The sequence below is a fragment of the Chiloscyllium punctatum genome, chromosome 3, assembly GCF_047496795.1.
Source record: "Chiloscyllium punctatum isolate Juve2018m chromosome 3, sChiPun1.3, whole genome shotgun sequence".
Classification (NCBI taxonomy): domain Eukaryota; kingdom Metazoa; phylum Chordata; class Chondrichthyes; order Orectolobiformes; family Hemiscylliidae; genus Chiloscyllium; species Chiloscyllium punctatum.
This window is the reverse complement of record NC_092741.1, coordinates 141,667,376-141,682,921: the sequence shown is the minus strand read 5'-3', so window position 1 is coordinate 141,682,921 and position 15,546 is coordinate 141,667,376. Positions and strand designations below refer to the sequence as shown.

General features: G+C 38.9%; 1 protein-coding gene across 3 annotated transcripts in view; it reads right to left on the bottom strand.

Annotated features, from left to right (window-relative positions):
• The window catches only part of grhl1 (grainyhead-like transcription factor 1), a 120,377-nt gene that overhangs the window by 13,157 nt on the left and 91,674 nt on the right, over positions 1 to 15,546 (bottom strand). For all 3 annotated transcript variants that reach the window (XM_072561595.1, XM_072561614.1, XM_072561604.1), the window contains exons 10-15: positions 14,726 to 14,884; positions 11,053 to 11,140; positions 8,980 to 9,107; positions 7,147 to 7,184; positions 2,413 to 2,498; positions 38 to 123 (exon numbers count right to left, since the gene is read on the bottom strand). In XM_072561595.1, the coding sequence (XP_072417696.1) occupies positions 38 to 123; positions 2,413 to 2,498; positions 7,147 to 7,184; positions 8,980 to 9,107; positions 11,053 to 11,140; positions 14,726 to 14,884 (585 nt within the window). The remainder of the gene's footprint in view (positions 1 to 37; positions 124 to 2,412; positions 2,499 to 7,146; positions 7,185 to 8,979; positions 9,108 to 11,052; positions 11,141 to 14,725; positions 14,885 to 15,546) is intronic.

Genomic DNA, 15,546 nt, shown 5'->3' with positions numbered 1-15,546 from the left:
AGAAGAGATATTTTAGAACCTTTTTTTCTTTACTTACTGCCTCCATTAGGCCTTTTAGAGAAGGAGTTTTCAACATTAGTGCATCAAACACCTCTTCGCATTCCTTCCTGACGTAAAGTAAAACTGAAAACAGAACAGTAAGATTCTGAATACAAACTGAAAATGACAAAGAGACCTTCCAGTCATTTGTAATGACTTCTCTAAAGTTAACTTAAATGCAATAACTTGATATTACAGGGTCTTTTTTTTTTAAAAGTTTATCATTGAAGACTCAGATTTGTTAAAAGTATCAGGGATTTTATGAGCCCTGCAGCATTCAATTAGTCATGATACCACATCTCGGTTATCAACAAGCCTAAGTCGATGCTCTACATTAATAGGAAACTAGAGTTAATTTGACTGACTAAGTAATTGAGAATTAGCATTGAAATTGAAGGAAAGTCTTATAGTTTTGAACTTTCCACTGTTCATTCTCTGGGCCAGTGCTGAATCCAGTTTGTATATTAGTGGTTATCAATTCAGTATTTATGCACAAAAATTTAGAAACATATTTTAAAAAGTACACTGCACACTGTGCCAAATGCCCCTTGCTCATCATTGTGCTGCTAGCTATTAACATTTGACAAATAACAATGATTATACGAGAGGAGCTTGGTGCTGCTCTCATATGGGTGCATGAACTTTTTGTCTGTTGAAGGCCAGAACTACTCCATGTGACAAATTGGAAAGTACTGCTGGAATTATGTGTAATTTATGCACTCAAATGTTATTAGAACAAATTATCCTGTGCATAAACAAAATGTACAGCATAAAAATTAAGATGTTCTCAAAAAAGTAACACACAATCTGGATCCAGCTTTTCAACAAATTATTTTGATTTTTTTTCTGAACCTTGGCTTCAAAGTAATTTTTACAGACAGAAAATGAACATGTTTTTCATTTTAAGGTTAAATAGAAAATCAAATGAAGAAGTCCTTTGGTCTAGTATTTCATTTTTAATATTTTGATTGCATTATTTTTTCTAGTGTCACTCTGGCTAGACATGGTACCCATACAGTGACCTTTTATTATCACCTTTCACATTCACTATCTCTCCAGCAATGCTGGAACCCTTGAATAGAAACTTTTTACAAGTGCCTAATTTTGGAAGGTGGAACAGCACCGCGGTTGAATTGAACCAATACCAAAGCATTAATCAATGGACATTACAGAACGTACTTTCACGACAGAATGGTAGATTTTACTACTTTGTCGGTGTCAGGAATTAACAATAATACCCCAACTCGAAGTCACAAGCTCTCAACTGCAGGAGTTTGCAAGTGGAACTAACCTAGGAAATTCACCAGTCTGCCTGATTCCAGAATTGGGCCATCAGAAAGTACCAGTCTGGCCAATGAAGCTATCAGTGCTGACACATGGCACAGGAATTCAGGAATGCATGAAAAAGCCAAGTCAAATGAAGATAACAAAACAAATAATAAAGGAAATTGGACCATACACAATTAGCGTAAGCAAATAAAACTCGTTTGAGAAATAGCTGTAGAGATTGTACAAAACAAAGTGAAGGATGAAGGAATATCTTTAGTGGCTTGCACTTTTCATACACCAGTGTGTTAAGGGGACTGTTTACACCCACATCAGGTTGAAACTTCATGCCATGAGTTTTACTTCTCAGTCCATCAGATAATAGTGATTATATATGATGCTCACAAATTCACAAAAAGTACCTTTTATTCTTTATATAGGAACCAAGAATAAACAAAAATCAGCTACTTGCTAGAAGTAATCGGATTTTAGATAATTAAAAACTCCTGACTGAACATGACTACATAGAAATGGCCCTTTCTTTAACGTTACCACTTTTGCTTCTTCCTCAAATCTCCTACCCTTTCATTATATTAGATCCACATACTCTTGTCATTAAGCTGGACTTCTTGTTGCACAACAACGTAAGAGACATATTACATCACAACGAGTTATCTCTCTCGCTATGAGAAATTTAATTCAAATTCTACTTAATACAGCCAATTGAGTTTCTGAACCCACGGGAAAATAGATCTCAAACGGTGCTCTTCAACCTCCAAAATGAATTAAATCTCGATCTAGCCAACTTTTTGTGGCATGCTTGATTTTTTTTTAAGTTAAAAGGATGTCTAGACCTCCCTCCCTCAACCAACATATGGCAAAAAATAATGTTCACTGTGATAAATCCTCCCATTGCATGCCAACACAAACAAATATCACTAAGTAGTGGAAGCCTTTTTCATCTTCCCAAACATTACTTTTACATGATTTACAGAAAATTCACATATCTGTCTCTTCTCCCCCCCCTACCTAATACTATTCTTGTTGGAATACTGAAGCTAGGTTCTTAGCATGGCTCCACATCTCCTGCCTACCAGAAATATTTACCTTTATTTGGTTCTTCTATCCTGAGGATCTTATTGGGTGAAACAAAATCATCTTCAGGCAGGAACGACAGCCTTTTGAGCCCTGATCTGAAAGATTAGTTGCATGTTCAGAAGTCCAGTGGTAAATTGCTACTCATTAGGAATTAAAGTTTCCTAAAGAATTACATTTACATTTATGGGTTATCAAAATTACAATTTTCATAGTTTGGGATGTATAAAAACATTGAAGTCGTGGGTTCGCTCGCTGAGCTGGTGTGTTTTTCTGCAAATGTTTCACGAGGTGACATTATCAATGCATCTTTGCCAAGGTGTTAGAGCTCTGTCCCACCTGGTATTTATATGCCTCTGTTTGTTGGTACTTCCAGTTCTGTATCTGAGTGGTTTGCATACGGGGTCCAGTTCAATGTGTCTAATAATTGAGTTCCGGTTGGAGTGCCAGGCTTCAAGGAATTCTCTGACATGTCATCTTTGCCAAAAAACACACTGGCTGAGTGAACGAATCCACAACTTCATTCACAACCCGAGCAGATTGATTACAAATGGCATGTGTGTACGCACAGTCATAAAAGGCATTCAAAGAACTGGGAGTGATGCTACACGATGCAAAAAATGGTAAAATATGGTCACAGTTGTTAAAGATGGCATAGGCTTGATACATGAGCCATTTCTAATGCTCTCAAAGGTTCATATTAGCCTGGCCCTGCCTGAGACTTTGCTCAAATTCACAGTCGGTTTGACTTTCAGACATATCCTGCATCCTTGGTTCAGCCTTCCTTCTGAATTGTGGACCTAAAAATGCATTCAGTGCTATTAGCTTCTCCAGCTTGATCCTTCAGAAATTTTTTTTTCCTGTTCACCTTTGGCCATTACAGGCACATATAGAGAACAGCAAGGAGCAAAAATACCTTAAACCAGAAATGCCTTTGGTGTTGGTAATCTGAGGTACTAGAAAAACCCAGTGGGTAGAAGTGACTATTACTTCAAGATGAACAGTTGCTTTTTCATGGTCACCTGTGTCACCAGTAAAGTACCATTCAAAGAAGCAATGTGTATGGCAGAGAGGACAGCCCCTATCTAATAAATATGAATATAGAGCAGAGGTTGGTAATAACTTCTTAGTTATAGAAAGTGGACTGAGTTTGTCTAAATGGCAGAGTGAGAATCCATGTCAATTATGTACACGAAGATTAGTCTTCATGAATAGATGGTTAAAAAAAATCCAAGAACGTTAGGGTGCAAGTAAGAGGATTAGATCATCTACAGTTTGGAAACAGGCCCTTCGGCCCAACTAGTCCACATCGACCCTCCGAAGAGTAACCTACCCAGAACCATTTCCCTCTGAATAATGCACCTAACACTATGGGCAATTTAGCATTGCCAATTTACCTGACCTGCACATCTTTGGACTGTGGGAGGAAACCAGAACAAACCCACACAGACACAGGGAGAATGTGCAAACTCCACACAGACAGTCACCAAAGGCTGGAATTGAACCTGGGATCCTGATGCTGTGAGGCTGCAGTGCTAACCACTGAGCCACCGTTCAATATGCTCAGGCTTATTTGTGGCTTTGACTCCGTCTTCAATCCCCTGTTCCAGGGACCAATTTAGTTAAGCACCCATGTACAGTCTTTAATGCAAGTACATCTTTTCTTACATATCGAAATCAAAACTGCACACAGCGTTCCAGACATGGCCTCACCTGTACAACTAGCAAGACTTATTGACGCCTGAATTCTAATCCCCTTGCAATACAGGCTAATGTGAATTCTCTTGCAATATAGGCAAAAGTTCCTTATGTGCACTCATTTTAACCTCACCGAACATCAAATTTACACATCTTAAGCCTTTTAAACCATATTCTACTCTTCTATTCTTACAACCAAAGAGACCATCTCCACACTTCCTTATGTCATACTCCATCTACCTTCTTGTTTAACTTGCCTTTGGCTCTTTGCAGCTAGTGGCCTCTGAACAGTTTGCATTCCCACCTAGCTTCACATCATCAGCAAACCTAGACACATCGCTCTCTCTCTCATCTAAGTCTTAATAAAAATCGCAAATTATAACTATTTTAAAAAATAGGATTGTCTAATGCAAGTATAAAAATAAATTGCTGGTGCAGGTGGTCACCATTGGAAGAGTCATCAGCAATCAACACAAACAGTGAATAAGGCTTCAAGTTCCACATATCTTTGCAATACAGCCATATCCTGCTTGAATATTGTGGCAGTTATTAGGTAGTAGTAGTTAAAGATACACTTCTCTAACTAAATAATGAGGCCCACTGCTGAGAGCATAACATGTTGCAGCTGAAAAGTAGGGTGGGAGGTCAACTTTTACAGTCAGTAAATGCAAAAGCACAATTCCTGAGCCTGGAAAAATGAGGTGGTCTGACACATGGCTTGACATTTGCTCTGTGATTTACTGCTTTTATTATGGAAAAACGTGCTGTGTGTTTTATCTTGCCAAATGGTATCCTAGGCGCAAGAGGTTTCTTTACAAAGTGACAGCATCACAAAGTATTTTGGACAAACATGGGAAGAAGGAAACTCAAGAGACTATTGCTTAGATAATTGAATCATTGAGGAAACTTGTCATGTAAAGTTTTTGTACAGTTACAATTAAAGTTAGAGAAATTCCTACTTAATATCTTACGGTTTTAAAGCAACTCCTCTCAACGACTGCTTTTGCTAACTGCTGCATCTGTCATACAGACCAAAAAGCCAAACAAATTGCCAACCTTGCTTTCCTAGTTCTCAATTCTTTTTCTCTTTCGTGTGAATGTAAGAGTTTAAGAACAGCCTACAGCCTTACAACTCTGCTGCACCACTTGCTTGATTGGCAACATTTGGAAATAAAATCTAAACCTGTTTATCTAGTTCCAGATACATGATCAGAATGAAAAATAGAGAAGATTCAGTATAAATGTTTCAAACATTGCAATGCCCACTTATAAGTACAATATTCCTACATCTTTAAATCAGCATCACAAATAAGAAGTACTTAAATTTGCAAGCAGTTAGAAGACTGAAAAGGAGAAAATTAAGTTATGATCTTCATAAAACTGGTTGGTAAACCTGTTAGGGGTACTTGTGTAATGCCCCAATCTATCTGATCTGCACTATAATCCTCAGCCAGTTCTCAATCTATACTATTTTTAATCCTTTCAATGTTCCCATTTTTATTTCTCTCACATGATTGCTAAGAGCACTGATTCGTGCTGGGGCAAGTTTCTGTAAGAGCTATTGATTAAGGTAATGGTTTTGGATGGGTTAATGGTGGAGAGTGTCTTAAGGTTCACTCATTCTAACAATGTCACACAGTTTTGGGTGGAAAAAAGGAACATCTAGCTTGAGATCTCAACAAACAGAGACGTGTCATCTGTGACTCCTGATAACGTTCTATATTTTCATCGGCCTGTTCAGACATGCTATGGCACACATCTGAGGCTGTTAGGTCTTGAGCCTGTAGCTTCGAGTCCAGAGGTAGGAGCACTATCACTGTATCTCAAGATCCACTCCTGATAGTTTTAGTTTTTGATTTTAACTAGCCAATAGAACTTGTACCTATTACTATCACACAATAAACTACATCTTAAGAAAATTACTTTTTCTCATTAAGATTCACTAGTAGTTCATCCACTGCCACTGTTATAGTCACAGAGATGGACAGCATGGAAACAGACCCTTCGGTCCAACTCATCCATGCTAACTAGATGCCGTAAATAAATCTAGTCCCATTTACCAGCATTTGACCCATATCCTTCTAAATCCTTCCTGTTCATACACCCATTCAGCACTGACTTTGTCTCTCTTCCTCCTTTTTAAAGTGCTGTTGTTTTGATCTTTTGCTTTCCCAAAATTCCAAAACAATGCAACAGATTATAAAACAGCAATTACTACTGCCAGAAATCAGCTCCAACACTGAAAATACCTCAAAAATAAAAGAATAGCTCTTTCAGCCACAGATTTTCCATGCCCACCATCTTGGATTACCCAGAAACCTTTAACCAAATAAGCTCTTTGATCCAATGCAGAAAGGAGGATTGGTGACAACATTCCACCCCAGCCATTAGCTGATATACACCAAATTCCAAATGTACACAGCAAATACAACATGTACACAGCAAATACCACATGTACACCGTAAATACAACATGTACATAGCAAATATAACATGTCAGCTGGTAGCATGGTGTAAAGTACACAGATGTAATAAAAGATATTTTAGTTACGTTACTTAATTAGGAAGGATTTTTAAAATTTGATGTATTTGTTGTCTGCTAAGAAATGTATCAGATTTAAAACAGAGAAGAGGAGAAATTCCTTCTCTCAAAGAATCACAAATCTGTGGAATTCACTGCCTCAGAATGCCAGTGTATGAAGTAAATTTAAGGAGGAGATAGACAGATTTGTAATGAGTAATGGAGTGAAGGGTTACAAAGAGTGGGAAGGAAAGCGGAGTTGAGATTAAGATGAGATCAGCCATGATCACATTAAATGGTGGAGCAAGGTTGAGGGGATGCAGCTTCTAGTTCTTATGCTGCTTCGTTTAATCTATGTTGAAGTTAGCTTGTTACCAAGTCTGAAAATTGGGAAATAATATCTTTTGGTTATTTTGGTCGGTTGGGATAATATCTCTTAAAGTTATGGGCCCCTTCAAGGATCATTACAATACTGGCATGAAGCTTAAAATTTAAAAAGGATCAAAATTAAACAAAGATCAAACCTACCCCTCGCCTTCAAGCTCATCAGCTCCAACAGGGAATCCCTGTGAAAAGATAGAGTTGAAGACAAAATCACAACTGTAAGAAATTTAATGTCAATATGCCTACTTCCACCAAACAATCCATGACTGCACAATTAACTAAATAAAAGATTGACGAGATTGCAACAACCACAGCCTACAACATAGTACCTTTAACATTAAAAAAAACCTGAGGTATTTCACAGCAGCATTATAAAAACAGTACATTACAAAGAGTAATTAGGTTAGATAACAAAGCATTTCGGCAACAAGATACATATTAAGCAGTTCAATAGAGGGAAAAGAAGTGAAGAGGTGTAGAAACAAAATCCTAGATCTTAGTCCTAAGCCACTAAACATACTGTTCCAATGGTGAAGTATTTAAAATTGGGGATATTTAACTGGCTGGTGTTTGAAGAGCAATGAGATCTTGAAGCATTGTAGGCTTGGGGGATAAGCTAAGGCTATGGAGGAACTTGAAAACAAGGGTGAGAATTCTAAAGTGGAGGTATTACTTTACTGGGAGATAAAGTAGGTAAGCAAGCACTGGATTGGATGGGTAAGTTTTAGATGACCTCAAAGTTATGGACATTAGAAACTGATCCGCAGTATTTTGGAGGAGTGATGCCCAGCAGTGGAAAAGTTAATGAAGGTATAAGCAGCAGACACTGCTGCCTCACAGCGCCAGAGACCTGGGTTCAATTCCCGCCTCAGGCGACTGACTGTGTGGAGTTTGCACGTTCTCCCCGTGTCTGCGTGGGTTTCCTCCGGGTGCTCCGGTTTCCTCCCACAGTCGAAAGATGTGTAGGTCAGGTGAATTGGCCATGCTAAATTGCCCGTAGTGTTAGGTAAGGGGTAGATGTAGATGTAGGGGTATGGGTGGGTTACGCTTCGGCGGGGCGGTGTGGACTTGTTGGGCCAAAGGGCCTGTTTCCACACTGTAAGTAATCTAATCTAATCTAATCTAGTAATGGAGTTGAGGTGGGGAAAATGTGGAGGTGGTGATTTGACAGTTCTCATGATGGCATGGATGTGTGTTCCAAGCTCATCTCAAGATTAAAGAACACCAAAACTGCAAACAATCTTAACGATCTGAAACAGTTGCCCCAGAGATGGATGGAATCCATGGCTGGGGAATGGATTCTGTTGGGGGTATTGAAGATAATGACTTTGGCTTTCCCAATATTTAGCTGGAGGAAATTTCTATTTATCCAATACCAGAACTCTGATAACCTGTTTGCAAATTTAGAGAATTGGGAGGGTTCAGAAACATTGAAGTGAGTTAAGGCTGGATATTATCAGCATTTATGTCGAAATTGTTGCTGTCTATTCAGATGATGTTGCTAAGGGGCTACATGCAGATAACATTAGGTTGATTTGAGAAGTGGACTTCAACTGATTTTAAGCGCCCTCAAAGTAGTGTAAATAAATTATGTAGTTTTAGACAAAAGAATTTTCTTTTTACATTTGAGAATATCACATAAAACAGAATACATGATCAATTAAAAATGGCAAATTCTACATGCAAATATTAATTGTGAGCAATATTTATAGATGAAACATGGACCACTAACAGTCAACTCTTCTTTTATCAAAAACATATTGTTTATACCCCACTACAGAGAGAGAATGTCAGAAGCCATTCTGTGCTATTTGCCTTGAAAAAGTAAGGTGTGCTGTGGTGTGGTCAGGTGATGCATTGTATTAGTACAGTGCTAGAATTGCTTCATTCTGGTGTAGCACAGTCACAAAACCACCACAGAACCGTACAGAAGAGAGCCATCAAATAAGCTTATATCAAGCTGAAGGTGAGACGTACATGAACAGCTCGTTGCTGGACATCAGGGATGAAAAGAACTGGTTGAGTGACGAGGTCAGGAATGGACTTGAAGATCGTGGCCTCCATCTGCTTGTAGTTGGGGATCAGCTGTAATTTTTGGTCCTGGACTGAAAATAGGAATCACAGAATGAGAATATTAAAAAAGGATTGTGCAACGGCTGAAGTGATGATTTGCAATGTTTCAGATTTGATCCATTATCTATTGAAAGTGACAGTGGTTGAATGTTTTAAAAATATAAAATCAACTGGCAAATTTGAAGTCTTCATGATTAAATATTAGCTCCTGCCATTCCATGAACATAACTGGTCATTACTCAAACATTAGGCAAAAGTGAGGACTGCTGAAGGGCTTTTGCCTAAAATGTCGATTTTCCTGCTCCTCAGATGCTGCCTCACCTGCTGTATTTTTCCAGCGCCACTCTAACCATTACTCAGAAGTTGGTTGGTGATAAGATTGTATCTGTAAAAGGATTTCTTATAAATAATAGGAATTTCCTTATCTTTGGACCATCACATTTTTGAAACTTATGTACAAGAATTGAAATGCCAGCTACATTCATCACTTATACAATACTTATACTTATACATTAATGAAATATTCAAAATCACTAATTATTCCAAATGGTACAGAAACCAAAGATATCAGGGGAGCTTTAACAGACAAAAGGAGGTGGGTCTGGGTGTGATCAGGGAAGTAAATCCCCACCAAGAAATGACAACGGATCAGAATCCTGAAAATATCCCATCCACTTCCATGTTTCATCCAGAGAAATTTGAAAGCAAGTGGGGAACTTCCATGCAGCTTTCGATTAAGTCACTTAAATATTTAAGTAGTAATTACAAGTAGTTCTTCTATAACGCGATGGTTGCATTCATGTACAACACTGCATTACAGAAAAGTTGCACTTAAAGTGTTGGTGATGTAATCACATTGTAGCCAACAGATGTTTTAAAAGTTCACGCTTTTTCAGTTCGACAATGGTGTTACAGCGAATTCACGTTAACAAGTGCGTGTTATAGCAGAACGACCTGTAATTACTATTTTAATCAAGGGTTCAGGTCTAACAGCCTCTGCACCTCTTCATTAAGCTTTCAATGATTTGCCAGGCTCACTGAAGTGACTGCACAATGGAAAGAACTTCTTTAACGAAACTGACAAGCTGGGAAATTTCCAAGCAATGAAACTGAAGAACTCCAGTCCTGGCCATGAGAGGGGTTGCTGTTCACAGCACTCCTTCTCAATGCATGACCAACTGCTGATTGTCAACTGCTCGTAAGTCGCTTCCTCTGTAAAAGCACTTCACTAATCTTCAGCTTATTCTCCACTACTGACCTTCATGATAGTAGCTTATTCAGGCTTTACCTTTTGAAACAGCAGGAGAAGCACTAACAGGAATTTTCTCAGTCATATGCACATGGCAGTGGTCACATAGATCCAAGTGAAAGGAGGTGAAACTCCAATCACAAGGTCCACGGGCAGAGAATCAATTTTCATGTTATGTCTGAACACCAATGCTCCAGGGACAACCTTTCCAGGTCTCCTCTCCATCACTGAGGTGCTGTGGCCTCAAAAGCCCAAATGCTGGGGACCCTGTATAACTCACAGTGCAGTACCTTTAATTCGAAACTTTTGCTTCGACAAATTTGACATGACATCACGACCTCTCTCTGATAAGCCACAAACGTGGTGACTGGCTGTTCATGTTGTTCAGAGCTCTGGGAAAACCAACTGAAACTCCTATAGATTCCTGCCCCAATGCCCATTTCAGCAGGGACCCCATTTTTAGGGAACTTTATCCTATGTTTCAAAGACTTGAAAAATACAGCAAATCTAAATAATGTTAATTTGAAAAAAAGGTATTCACAAAATTCACAGGATTTTGTTATCAGAATGCTGATCATTGTCACTCTTTTTAAAACAAAAATCAAAATTAAATTAATCTCTACATCAATCAGCAATGTCAAAAATCTATCATCAGATGCAGCATCAATTTTTATAATATTTACACATAGTCTGCAGGTTTTGTATTCTTTATATACCTAAGTACTCACAGGTATTTAAATGAGAACTGCCATCATTAGATTTGGACTTTTTACGAGATTGCTTTCGCTCCTCATCACGTATCTTGCGTTCAGCACCCTGCATAATCAATGTCAGGTGGAAGAAAGTGCATAATTTTATTCCAAAGATTAATTGCATTAGAGAAAACAAGCATTCCATCAGGATGTCTGTATAACCTGGCCATCAGTATTGCTCCTTGTATATGTCCCTTATCAGGGGTTCGGTCAGCAACAACATTGGCGCAGCACAATGAAGGAACCTTCATCCCACTGGAGATATTTGTAACTAAGTACTGGCTAAGTTTTCATTGCACGAGAGTCCCTAGCATTGTAGTAGTTAGCAAAATATTACACCAGCAAGCAAATAAGAAGGTAATATACCCATGTCATGTACTGTAATAATATTCAATGCTTGCATTGAGAAATCTAGCTCTAGATTACTGAACACTTTCAAAGAAACTTGGGGAGAGGGAAGTGACTCACTTTTGTGGTATGTCTAAGGCCAAAGCAAAGGCACTAGTTGGTGAATACCTTAATCAAATGGGAGAAAATGTAACTTTGGACACCAATGTAAGATGGGTGCGATGGGATCAGCCGCACATTTTACACCTCACCACTTCTGCATTTCTGTTGACTACAATTAACCTAAACAACGACAATCATATTCAGCTTTGAGCTGGTAGCTGGTGGTTTGTGTAGCTCGCTGCTATTTATCATCCTAAAATTATTTTTAAATCAATCTGTTCAAACACATTATGGCATATTTCCATGAAAATTGGAACTTGAATGTGGATCTTCTGGCCCAGAGTTAGGGACACTACCACTATACCATAAGAGCGTCGAAAGGCTTGTCTAATTATTAGGGGTAGAAGATGGACCACTTGAGTTAATTGTCTTGTATAACAAAGAGCAACATATTGCAGGAAGCAATGGGTACAATTAACATCGCCATCTGGCATAACTGCAATTTATGCCACACACACTCACGACTGTGTGGCCAAATTCAGCTCTAACTCCATTCACAAACCTGCTGATGACACCACTGTAGTGGGTCGGACCTCAAACAGACAGAATACAGGAAAGGGACAGGCAGATTAGTGGCATGGGGTAAAGACAGCAATCTCTCCCTTAATGTCAGTAAAATGAAGGAGCTGGTCATCAACTTCAGGAAGTGAAGTGGAGAACACGCCCCTGTCTGTATCAGTGGTACTGAGGTGGTCAAGAGCTTCACATTCCCAGGAGTAAATATCACCAACAATCGATACTGGTCCATTCAGGTTGGTGGTACAATCAAGCACAGTAGTTCCGGATGCTGCCGGAACTGCTGTGCTTTTCCAGCACCACTCTAATCTAGACTCTGGTTTCCAGCATCTGCAGTCATTGTTTTTACCTGGTGGTACAATCAAGAAAGCACACCAATGCCTTCACTTCCTCAGAGGGTGAAGGAAATTCGGCATGTCCAGATTCATCACAGCTTGCTATGACAATTGCTCTGCCCAAGAAAGCAAGAAGTTACAGGGAGTTGTGAACAGCCTTCCCTCCATTGAGTTTGTCTGCATTTTCTGTTGTCTCGAGAAAATAGTTAACATAATCAATGACCTCTCCCAACTCGATTATACTCTCTTACCAGGCAAAAGATACAAAAGTTTGAAAACAAGTACCAAAACATTTAAGGACAGCTTCTTCTCTGCTGTTACCATACTTTTGAACTGACCTCTCATATGTTAAGAGTTGATCTTTCTCTGTACCTTCTCTGTAACTGTAACACTATATTTTGCATTCTGGTCTATTACCCTGATGTCCTTATCCAAGGTATGATTTGTCTGGTTAGCATGTAAAACAATACTTTTCACTGTATCTCAGTACATGTGACAATAATAAATCAAATCAAATTAAACCAAATTAACCATCAGGAGCCAGTTATATCAGGTCTGTCTCCATCAAAACCTTGTGCAAGACGAACTGATTATCCACCCAGTGACTGTATGGCATCATCAGGTTTGGTGGTCCTAATACAACTTCAACACCAACTTTACAATATTTTCAATAGGTAAAAATTTCTTCTAAATAATATCAAATTTGACTCTGAGGCTGTTACTCAAACAAGGTTGGCATTTACAGTCATAGAGTCATAGAGATGTATAGCACGGAAACAGACCCTTCGGTCCAACCCGTCCATGCCGACCAGATATCCCAACCCAATCTAGTCCCACCTGTCAGCACCTGGCCCATATCCCTCCAAACCCTTCCTATTCATATACCCATCCAAATACCTCTTAAACATTGCAATTGTACCAGCCTCCACCACTTCCTTTGGCAGCTTATTCCATACACATACCACCCTCTGTGTGAAAACATTGCCCCTTAGGTCTCTTTTATATCTTTCCCCTCTCACCCTAAACCTATGCCCTCTAGTTCTGGACTCTCCGACCCCAGGGAAAAGACTTTACCTATTTACCCCTCATAGCTGAAAATGTGTTGCTGGAAAAGTGCAGCAGGTCAGGCAGCATCCAAGGAGCAGGAGAATCGATGTTTCGGGCATAAGCCTTTCTTCAGGGAATTCTTCAGCCCTTCTTCGGGCTCATGCCTGAAACGTCAATTCTCCTGCTCCTTGGATGCTGCCTGACCTGCTGTGCTTTTCCAGCAATACATTTTCAGCTCTGATCTCCAGAATTTGCTTCACTTTCTCCTATTTACCCCACATAATTTTGTAAACCTCTGTAAGGTTACCCTTCAGCCTCTGACGCTCCAGGGAAAACAGCCCCACCCTGTTCAGCCTCTCCCTATAGCTCAAACCCTCCAACCCTGGCAACATCCTTGTAAGTCTTCTCTGAACCCTTTCAAATTTCACAACATCTTTCTGATAGGGAGGAGACCAGAATTGCATGCAATATTCCAACAGTGGCTTAACCAATTGTGAATAATAAAGTGCATTTCTCATTTATTCTTCAAATATCTGAGAATGTAAATATGATGAAAAGCCATTCTTCTCTTAATAAACACCATACAACACTCTTTGTTACACACTGCTGTGAGAAATGTGCACAATGTTGTAACTGTGTAATCGACCTCTCATACTGTTCATTGGCTGCCCTGTTATTTTGCAATACACTACACTTATTTTGTGCAAAACATTTAATGAAAAAAAGATTTGCATTTATATTACACTTCTGACAACTTTAGGGCATCCCAAATTGCTTTACAGAAAATGAAGCACTTTTTTTAGAAATGTAGTCCCTGTTGTACAGGTACTTGAATCAATCCTGCCCCAAGAAAAAGAATTTTTGCAAAGTACCAATATTAATGAAGCAACTTGTTTCATTTAAAGGAACAGAAGATAATGTTTTCCTAATTGGCCAATGTAATCCCAGGTACAAGGAGGATTGTGAACAAACTCTTGAGTGAACATTACATCGAAACCTCATAATCACAAAGTCTAAAATGGTGGAGGATAAAATGCTGCTGCTCCATAAACAATGCAGTCAATTTTTCCTTACTGCTTGTATATGAGACCTATCACAAATTTATGTCTGTAACATGTACCTTTACAGCTATTTAGCAATTTGAGCAAACTAGCTACATGATATTGTTTTACTTCACAATTTATTGTTTCAAAATATCACCACAAAAGGATAACATTAAGCCGCCGAGACCACCAGCGTACCTTGTCACAGAAAACTTTAATCTGACAATAGGCCCTGTGGATGGGTTTGTTGCTTCGAGTGTTGTAACTGTACGTATCAATCTGGATGTTCAATGGCAGCCCTTTGACTCCTTTTTGAGATGAGAAGTCTGTGCTCAGACAGTTGACTGAGATGAAAATCTGTAACAGGAAGCAGTTATTGTAAGGTTTCTGAGCAAAGTTGATGATAAAGGAGTAAAGCAGTAGAGTAGTTTGATCATCACGTAACTACATTAAATTTTGTAATGTAGCTTCAGTAATATAGGAAATGAAAAGGTTAATTTTGCATGGTTCCATTTGCAACACAGAGCTTCATTAGGAGAGAGATTGCACTGACAAAGATTGTAGCTCCAATTTTACAATCCAAGCTAGTGTGACTCTATACATTAGATTTCTACATTATAAAATTAGACTTTGAATCTTTAGCTCAGATATGCAATGATTTTTCAACACACTTTAGACATTGACCTGCATGCCCCTTGGAAGAGTTAAATCACATTCTGTACTTACAGTCCTGCCTATGACAGAACTGAAAACCCTTGTGGATAAACTTCAGTACTGATGTGTTGCTGAGCACATAGAACGTACATTCCAACAACAGGCTGTTCAAATCTAACAGCATGCTCCCTTGGTTTCTTATAACAGGTAGACTACAGACTGAATTCAACCAGCATCCTCCCCCAACACACTTAGAGTCTTAGAGTAATAGAGATGTATAGCATAGAAACAGACCCTTCAGTCCAACTAGTCCATGCTGATCAGATATTCTAAATTAATCTGGTTCCATTTGCCACCATTTGGCC